This window comes from Mauremys mutica, chromosome 12 (genome assembly GCF_020497125.1).
Source record: "Mauremys mutica isolate MM-2020 ecotype Southern chromosome 12, ASM2049712v1, whole genome shotgun sequence".
Classification (NCBI taxonomy): Eukaryota; Metazoa; Chordata; order Testudines; family Geoemydidae; genus Mauremys; species Mauremys mutica.
The window spans coordinates 36432059-36442513 of record NC_059083.1 but is presented as its reverse complement, the minus strand read 5'-3'; the positions used below and the strand labels follow the sequence as shown (position 1 = coordinate 36442513).

At 45.5% G+C, this 10455-nt stretch overlaps 1 protein-coding gene across 1 annotated transcript; it reads left to right on the top strand.

The window, feature by feature from the left end:
• Positions 1–813: 813 nt before the first annotated feature.
• LOC123347025 (olfactory receptor 4D1-like) lies at positions 814–1761 on the top strand. The gene has a single exon (XM_044984450.1). It carries the CDS (start codon positions 814–816, stop codon positions 1759–1761), a length of 948 nt encoding a protein of 315 aa, XP_044840385.1.
• The last annotated feature ends 8694 nt before the right edge of the window (positions 1762–10455 follow it).

Below are 10455 nucleotides of genomic sequence, written 5' to 3'. Positions count from 1 at the left end.
AACTATTGAATATTGACTCTGTACAGAAGCAATGAACCTTTAATATCTGAACTGTCCTGGAGAGGGCAGGACAGTGCAGAACACAGGTTTTTGGTAAAATTCAGGACTAGGAGAATGCTGGGGTTACCTGCAAGTAGTAACCAAGGCTTTTGGAAGCCAGGGTGTGACTGATAGGTTGTTGACAGTCTGCTGAGGTCGAGGTTGCTGGTCCAGCGCCACAGCTCTACACAGAGACCCAGGGGTGACACCTACAAGCTGATAGGCTGGTTGTGAGAGTCCAGGTTGGGAGCTACAACAGCAAAGCATTGTGAGGCACCCAGGGCTATGGGGCGGGCTGTGACACAAACCTCATTGGTCTGGATCGCACCCCGGAATGTAACAGACACCCCTGATGAGAAGCCCTGGTCTGTGAGTACATCCACTTTGCAAATATGCCTTCTTCCCAACCCTGAGCCCCTAGGTCACATGAGGAATCTGTGGCCCATGTGAGCTGTGCACTCTCAGGGCTTCAGGAAGATGAATGGAGACAGTTGTTAGCAGGGGGCATTTTGAGTGTGTAGGTTGCTCCTGTTCACTCCCAAAGACCTCAAATTGGAGATGACCACTGGTGGAGCTCAGAAGTTCTGCTGAAGTAGGGGTACTCACCATTGGGGCTGAGTACACAGTCTGGAATTTGGTAAATAAAGAAAATTTCCATGCAAGTGTATCAGTTAAGATGGAGTTAATATTCTTTTAATAACAGTAATGTACTGGGATTGCATCATAATTATTATCATCACTGTTCCTTCTTCAGGCATATTTTGAGGTTAATAAATGGAGAAGAAGAATTTCACCACCCCAGTGACAGAATTTGTCCTCTTGGGCCTCACTCAGAGACCTGAGCTGCAGCTATTCCTTTATGTGACTTTCTTCATAGTCTACATAAACACCTGGCTGGGAAACTTCATCATCATCACCACTGTGATCTCTGACTACCAGCTCCACACCTCCATGTATATCCTGCTGGCCAACTTGGCTTTCCTAGATATCTGCGATTCATCAGTCAGTACTCCAAAATTACTCTCAGATCTCCTCTCACAGCATAAAACCATCTCATTCAATGAGTGCATCCTTCAGATGTTTTTCTTCCACTTCTTTGCTGGCGCTATGGAGTTTTGCCTAGTGGGGATGGCGGTCGATCGGTACGTGGCCATCTATAAACCACTGCGGTACTTGACTATCATGAACCGGGGTGTATGCGTGAGGATAGTGGCACTGGCATGGCTGGTTGGATTGGCTCACTCTGCTGTTCAGACAGGACTGCTCCTCCAGTTACCATTCTGTGGTCCAAACATCCTGGACAATTTCTACTGTGATGTCCCACAAGTCATTAAACTGGCCTGCACCAACACTCACTTGGCTGAAATGCAGATGAATTTCAACAGTGGGTTAGTGATCATAATAATATTCATCATTCTGCTTATTTCTTACACCGTCATCTTAATCAAGATCAGGACACATGTCATGGAAGGGAAGCACAAGGCTCTGTCCACCTGTGGAACCCAGATCACTGTGATGTGTTTTCAATTCATACCCAGCATCTTCATCTATGCTTGGCCCATCAAGCAGTTCGCCCTGCATAAGGTGGTCTCAGTCATTTACTCTGTAATCACCCCAATGCTGAACCCGATCGTCTACACCCTGAGAAATGCCGAGATGAAGAATGCCATCAGGAGACTATTGAACAGAATGCTGTTCTCACGGCAGGAAAGACAGACATAGTTTATCTCTCAATGTCCATTTGTGTTAAAAACCTGATCTCAGTCATATATCAGAGATCAGACATATGTGGCATGTGAAATGTGTGTGTGGTCAAATAAGATCAAATCCTGCACACTCATAAGAATCTCAGTTCACAAATGCATAATAGATGGAGAGCCAGAACCTGCATGTAAGGAAGAAAAGCAATCAGTGGACATAAGACATAGCTCCAAACCGGTAAATAGCCCAGATCCCCAGCTGGAGGAAATAGGTGCATCTCACTAAATGACTTACACCAGCTAGAGCTTTGACACTGAGAACTGATGGTCAAAATTATTCTAAGAATGATTTCAAATAATGAGGAATCCATGAAAATAAATATCTTCTAAAAAAATCTGTTGAATAAATTTTGTATCATAACTAATGGACTGATTGTGATGAAGAAATTACTATCAAATGTTCCAATAATGAATAAGGTCATTTTTGACTTTATGGCTAATTCTGTTATCTCTTATATATATATACAGCACTTATCTGCATTTATCATGTGAAGTCTCATCAAAATCTTTTAATAATCTTCACAATTTAATTTAAAAAAATACTTGGTTTTAGTTCTCCACATGCTATTTCTATTTCTAACCCTAACTTCACAGGTTAAACTGAAGTTTTCTTTGTTTCCTTTTTCTGCTAATCCTGATACAGAATGGGAGTAAAATGGGAAACATTCTTGATGGATTTTTTAATAATTCTACTTTTCATTCATAATATACACATTTTGATTTTTCCACATTTACTCCTTTTCTAAGAAAAAAAGAAAGAAGTTGGGCCATTCATCCCAATATAAATTGAAGATCAGATAGAGAAAATCTTAGCAGCACTGAATTCCTCCAAAGTTCTATCTCTAGTGGGAATGAATCACACCGTAACCATTAAAAGTTCCACTCTTGTAATTAATCCCATGGGACAAAGTGCTAAGAACATGCAAATGGGTTCAGAATTTTTTTCTCATCTTTGGTTTAAACTCACAGGCAAAGAATATGGATTTAAAATTGTGTAATGCGCCAGATGCCCAGCTGACATAAAAGGGCCAGATCCCCAGTTGGTGAAAATAGGCCTAGGTACTATGAATAGAGTGGAACTGTATCAATATATATCAGCAGAGGACCTGGTCCTTAGCTTTTAGTGTTTGCTTTTGGGTTCCACTTAATGTGCTGCTTCAACCAGCCAGGGCAGCCTGAGCTGTGGGTTCTTCTGATGGCTGAATCCCTAGAATGGTTAATGTGACGTGGGGAGGCGGGGGGGGGGGAATCCCTGCTCATCCAGAAGAGATTATGTGGAGTTAATGGAGGAACAGGCTTTTTCAGGACAGATGAGTTTCTGGCACCACTAGGCTCTTAGCTATTCCAGGTCACATGTCGGTACTATAAGTTTATTTTTTATTCTGCAAACTCCTTGGGACACCCTTTTGCCTCAGCTCTGCCTTGTGTTTAGCCAAGGGTCCTTCCAAGGATGTTGCCATTGTGTGAGATTTGGGCAGCTGCTGTTCTCCCTCTGTGGGTTTAGGGTCAGCTAGGGCAGGTTGTCTGGCTGGTTTGCTCCAAGGTGAGATCAGAGCTGGGCTCACAGCCCTGGAGACCGGATTCAGCTATTTAGCCCCAGAACAGGGACATCCTGGGCTGTGACCACGTCTGAAGCCTGCAGAAGCTGGGATCATCTCTAGAGCTGGGAGGGGCTTTCAGTCCCTGATCCCATTTAGTCCATCGCCTCTCAGCCAAGCCTGCCCTACGAGGGGAGCAGGGAGCACCCATCTGTCGAATAGATTCTGGTCTGCTAGGAACTGCAGAGACCCAGCAACTCCAGTGAAAGGGCATGGAAATGGCTGTGGGCTAATACAGCGATGGAGGCATGAGAGACAGACAGATAAATTGTAACCCTTCTGCCAGGCAGAGTTGATAGCAACAAGGTTTGGGTTCAGTAGATAGAGGTTCCCTTTCAGCAATACAATGCAAAACTGGCTCGAGCCCCCACCCAGTGATCTGGGAAAATTACACACACACCCCTGGGTGCCTCAAAGAGGCAATACTTCCCCTCTCTCAAGCACAGAGTCTAGGTGTAGCAAAAAATCTTTAATAACAGGAGGTAAACAACTCAGCATCAAATTGGGAAAACACCTCAACTAGGGTTCATAAACACAAGGCATGAACCAGAAGACCCATCCTCAAGTAGGTTGGGCCGTGTCCTTTCCCTTTGGGTTCTTGAGTCCAGCAATCCAAAAGTTACCCCACTCACAGTTGCTGTCCTTGGTCAGTGAAGCCCCAGAGTTGAGAAGTTCATCTGCAGAGTTTACCTTCCAGCCTGGGTGGAAGGGAGGGAGGTACAGAGGCACCTTACACCAGGGGTCTCAAACTCAATTTACCTTAGGGCCAGCACCAGTCCTCAAATCCTCTCAGTGGGCCAATAATGTCACTGAAGATGGTGTTCACGTCACCTTCCAGCCCCGTTTCCACCCTTTTCCCTCACTCCCTTGGCCTCATGCCCCCCAGCTGACTCTGCCTGGTGACTAGTGATGCTGCCTCCATGGCTGACTCTGCTCAGCAACTAGTGATGGTATCTCTGTCCCTCTCCCCCAGTTAATGGGAGCTTTGGGGAGGGGGGAGCGCCTTGTAGCAGACAACCGGCAGCATGGCTGCATGGGTCTCTCCTCTGCAGCTCTGCCAGTAACAGCAGGGATAGGGAACCACTTGCAAGGAGTGGAACTGCCCGAGGTCAATGACAGGTTGCTGAGTGCAACCCCTGGAGGATCCCAGGAGCAGCAAGAAGCAGCAATGTTCAGGGGAGGGGCATGTGAATCTTTCCTGTGCACTCCCCTCTCACCCCGACCCGACCCTCAGCCAGCAGCCATGAGGGCCAGATGAAAGAACTTTTTTAAAAGTTTCCATGGGCCGCAGTGGGGAGGTTCTCGGGCCACAGATGTCCTGTGGGCCAGGACTTTGAGACCTCTGCCTTACACGCTTCACTGCTCAGCCCTCAACAGCTGATTGCCATGCCTATCTGTGGCGTTCTGCTCCAGTCTTCACCCCCAGGTGCCCAGCTGCCCACACCTCTCCACCAGCTGCCCAGGCCTATCCACCAGTGCCCAGGCCTATCCATTAGCCATTCACCAATATGTCTGCACCCCTCCCCCTCAACTCTTAACACAGCTCTCAGTGATTTCAGCTGTTAGTAGGAGACCCTCACTGCTGGTGCACGTGGATAGTCTTCTAGTACCAGAACCACTAGCCCAAAGTAGGTCTAATGCTGAGACCGAGGCATCAACAACTTCTGCAGCATGTAACAAGACTCTTAATTGAGTTTAAATTAACTCTATTATTACATAGCAGAATGATCAAATTGGTGTTTAAGACCTTCACCACCAGATACAAATACCTGTCTCCACCCTCTCACAAGTCCCTGGGCTTTGGAACCCATATCCCTTACCTAGTGAATGCTACTCAGTTGAGGGTGAGTTCCTCAGTCATAAAATGCTAAGTATAGTTCTACTGCCCTTGATGCACATAACTGGGATAACAACTCTTTATTACTCCTGCCCCAATAACAAAGAGACTCGGGATCCCACAGCAGACAAAGTGGCCATTTGAGCAAGCAGTCCCATCATGCTAGGCAGGATGGGTGTGCCCATGCAAACGAGATCAGCCCCTGAAGTCCTTTTCCACAGCTCACCACCAGATGTCAAGGGAGAGCTCATTCTCATTCTGCTTACAAAATAATGACAAAATAGTCAGAATCCTGCTTCAGAGGGAATGAACAGAACAGGGCAATTATCAAATGATCCATCCCCTGTTGTCCAATCCCAGCTTCTGGCAATCAGAGGTTTAGGAACATCCAAAGCCTGGGGTTGTGTCCCTGACCATTTTGGCTAATAGCCATTGATGGACCTATCCTCCATGAACTTATTTAATTCTTTTTTTAACCTACTTATACTTTTGGCCTTCACAAAATCCCCTGGCAATGAGTTCAACAAGTTGACTGTGCGTTGTGGGAAGAAATAATTACTTTTGTTTGTTCTTAATCTGCTGCCTATTAATTTCATTGGGTGACCCCTGGTCCTTTTGTTATATGAGGGGGTAAATAACACTTCCCTGTTCACTCGCTCCACAACTTTCATGATTTTATAGACGTTTATCATATCCCGCTTTAGTCGTCTCTTTTCTAAGCTGAACAATACCAGTCTTTTTATCAATCCTCATATGGAAGCTGTTCCATACCCCTAATCATTTTTGTTTCTCTTCTCTGTACTTTTTCCAATTCTAATATATCTTTTTTTGAGATGGGGCAACTAGAACAGCACACATTTTTCAAGGTGTGCATGTACCATGGATTTATATAGTGGCATTATGATCTTTTCTGTTTTATTATCTATCACTTTCCTAATGGTTCCGACCATCCTGCTAGTTTTTCTCCCTGCTACTGCACATTCAATAGATGTTTTCAGAGACCTATCCACGATGACACCAAGATCTCTTTCTTGAGTAGTAATAGCTAATTTAGACCCCATCATTCTGTATGTATAGTTGAGATTATGTTTTCCAGTGTGCATTACTATGCATTTATCGACATTGAAATCCATCTGCCATTTTGTTGCCCATTCATCCAGTTTTGTGAGATTCCTTTTTGATTCTTCACTGTCAGCTTTGGACTTAACAGTCCTGAGTCATTTTGTATTGTCTGCAAATTTATTAATATGTTGAACAGCACAGGTTTCAGTACAGATCCTTGGGTAATGCAGCTATTTACCTCTCTCCATTGTGAAAACTGACTATTTATTCCTACCCTTTGTTCCCTATCTTTTAACAAGATACTAATCCATGAGAGAACATTCCCTCTTATCCCATGACTGCTTACTTTGCTTAAGTACTGTTGGTGTGGGACTTTGTCAAAAGCTTTCTGAAAGTCCAAATGCCCTATATCAACTGGATCACCCTTGTCCACATGCTTGTTGACTCCCTTAAAGAATTCTGATAGATTGGTGAGGCGTGATTTCCCTTTACAAAAGCCATACTGACTCCTCCCCAACATATCTTGTTTAGCTATGTGTCTGATAATTCTTTTCTTTAAAATAGCTTCAACCAATCTGCATGGTACTGAGCTTAGGCTCACCAGCCTATAATTGTCAGGATTGCCTCTAGAGCCCATTTTAAAAATCAGCATTACTTTAGCTACCCTGCAGTCATTTGTCCAGAGGCTAATTTAAGTGATGGGTCACATACCACAGTTAGTTGTTCTGCAATTTCATATTTGAGTTCTTTCAGAACTCTTGGGTGAATACTATTTGGTCCTGAAGACTTATTACTGTTTAATTTATCCATTTGTTTCAAAACCTCCACTACCGGCGCCTCAATCTCGGACAGTTCCTCAGATTTGTCATCTAAAAAAATAAAAGTCTCATGTGTGGGAATCTCCCTCACATCCTCTGCAAAGAAGACGGATGTAAAGAATTTATTTAGCTTCTCTGCAACAGCCTTGCCTTCCCCGAGTGCTCCTTTAGCATCTTGACCATCCAGCCACACCACTAGTTGTTTGGCAAACTTCCTGCTTCTGAAGTACTTAAGAAAAATTGCTCTTAGTTTTTTGTGTTTTGTTAGTTGCTTTTCATATTATTTTCTGGCCTGCCTAATTATACTTTTACGCTTGTCTTGCCACAGATCAATGTGTAAATAGGTAGCTGGCCGTTTACGTGGTGTTGGGATGGAATCATTACAGACAAGCTGCCATGTAGGAGGCTGGGTGAGTAGATGTTGTATTTCTCCAGAAAGTGGGAATCAATATTTTAGCGTTATCAATAGTATTAGCCATGTTAGTATTTAAATGTCATGCTCAAATTTAGAGCCTGCAGTTTGTCATAATTGGGTACCATATTGGCTAGAATTGTTGGATTTGGGTTGTACTTTGTTCCAGCCTTTGTACTGAATCTTATCAAGCCTCATCTTGTGACAGATCCTCAGATGGTGTAAACTGACCCAGCTCCCTTAACTTTAAAGAAGATAATCAAATAGTCACTGATGTGATAATGCATTTCATTAGTGCTCTGACTGACAGGGGTGAGGAGCATTCCCAAATCCTAGTCAGTGGAAGTGATGAGAGCTGTGCACCCTTGACATTCCCATCATGAGATATTATGGAGAGAGAATTAGGTCATTTTCTCTCTCAATCCTTTGCCTTTCTCCTTCCATCCACTGCAGGACATAACTGTCTTGTATTGCAGATCGATATCTGTCGAGGGCTTACTACATAAAGTTTCCCTTTGCTAAACCCTTTGCTAAACCTGTATTCCTTGCCTCCCTGCCACATTCTTCTTAAAGGGATTCAGCTAGAAGCCCAGAGTGAGCGCAGCCTAGGTGAAGCTCTGACCGAGTTCTGAGGCAGCTGGACAGTGGCATCCGATAGACAAAGGAAGGGTGTCAGAAAAGGGGTCTGAGCTGGAGAGTTTCCTACAGCTCCAGAGCTAGAAACAAAGATGACACTCTACCCAGATGCAGTTATCTTGGAAGTGCATGGCTCCCATTGATGCAAGAGACAGGTGACTGTACTGCTGCATAATGGGCCAGGTTGTAACACTTTGCTTATCTGGCTTTTGTTTTATTTTATCAGTTTGCCAATTTGGTTTTAGTTGGGAGGGGAGGGAAATGTTTATTGCATGGGGGGGCATCGATATTCTGTCTTGTGTTTGGGAAGCCAACGTGCCATCACTTTGATGTTGTTTACTGAGTGAGCTTAAGTTTTGCTTTCCACGATGATCACGGGGTGGAAAGAAGTTGCTGTAGCTCTCTGGATGGCTGAGTTCCTGTTGAAAGGATTATTTTGATGGTGCTGGGATTGTATTGTATTAGTAATGACATGTTTGGGGACCTCAAGCCTTGGACAGGCATCTTCATCATTTTGAACCTAATACAGCCACACTCTTATGTATTCTCTGAGGCCTGGTCCACACTAGGACTTTAATTCGAATTTAGCAGCGTTAATTCGAATTAACAGTGCACCCATCCACACCACAAAGCTATTTAATTCGACATAGAGGGCTCTTTAGTTCGACTTCTGTACTCCTCCCGACGAGGGGAGTAGCGCTAAATTCGACATGGCCATGTCGAATTAGGCTAGGTGTGGAGGCAAATCGACCTTAGTGGCTCCGGGAGCTATCCCACACTGCACCACTCTGTTGACGCTCTGGACAGCAGTCCGAGCTTGGATGTTCTGATCAGGCACACAGGAAAAGCCCCGGGAAAATTTGAATTCCTTTTCCTGTCTGGCCAGTTTGAATCTCATTTCCTGGTTGGACATCGGGGCGAGCTCAGCAGCACCGACAAAGATGCAGAGCTCTCCAGCAGAGGAGTTCATGCAATCTCTGAATTGAAAGAGGGCCCTAGCATAGACTGACCGGGAAGTCTTGGATCTGATCGGTGTGTGGGGCGAGGAGTCTGTTTTTTCGGAGCTGCGCTCCAAAAAACGGAATGCAAAGACGCTCCGGAGCCTGCCACCACTACGTGGGGGGGGGGGACATGACTTTGTAGGGGGGGAGGGCGGTTACAGATCTTATGCAGCTGTCCTTGTCCTGGACCGCAGAGTCACGCAGCAGAGGAATCTGTATCCGTTCTCCTCCGCCACAAGGTAACATAGCCCCCTACACAGAATCCCAAAAAGGAGATGGCAGGCTCCGTTGAAACAACCAGTCCGGCACTGCGGACCGCTCTAGGAGCAGGAGCCTGTCATTCCTCAAGTTTAGAGGCGGTCTTTACATCACTGCACACCCTACGCAGCACAGTCTGCGTCCCAGTTTCAACCCTTTAACGCAAAGTCATTAATAAAGAAACCTTTGTTAAGTAACAATGGAACATGTATTTTAGTTTTACACGTGTGTTGGAAGTGGGGGAAACGGGGTGAAAGGGGTATGTAACTGCAGAGGATAGTCAACAGTAACTGGGTAAAGAAACAGGGGCAGGTTCAGCTTCTCTGTAAAGAAACTGAACAGTCACAGGTCACGCTGCTCGCTGCTCGCTGGTACTTGAAGAGTTCCTTGTCGCTGTCCCAGTCGCCTGTATAGGGCTTCATGAGCCAGGGCATTAGCGGGTAGGCTGGGTCCCCGAGGATCACTATAGGCATCTGCACATCCCCAACAGTTATTTTGTGTTCCGGCAAGAAACTACCTAAACAGACCACAGTTCCTGAAAACACGCGCGTCATGAACTTTGCCTGGCCACCCGATGTCGATGTTGGTAAAACGTCCCCTATGGTCCACCAGTGCTTTCAGCACCATTGAAAAGTAGCCCGATTTCTCAGCAGCTGACTGTGGAAGAGGTGGACGATAAGGTGCGAGGAGGTGAAAACAGCCATAACTGCAGCGGGTTCCATGCTCGCAGTGTTATGGCATCCACGCTGTCACTGACCAGAAAAGTGCACGAACAGATTGCCCGCAGGCGCTTTCAGGGAGGGAGGGAGGGTGTGATTGACGGTTGAATGATGACAGTTTCCCAAAACCACCCTCAACACATTTTTTCCCCCAGCAGGCATTGGGGGCTCTACCCAGCATTCCAATGGGCAGCGGGGACTGCGGGAACTGTGGGATAGCTTCCCACAGTGCACTGTTTCCAAAGTCGACGCTGGCCCCGTTAGTGTGGACTCACAAAGTCGAATTACTGTCCTTAGTGTGGATACACAAATTCG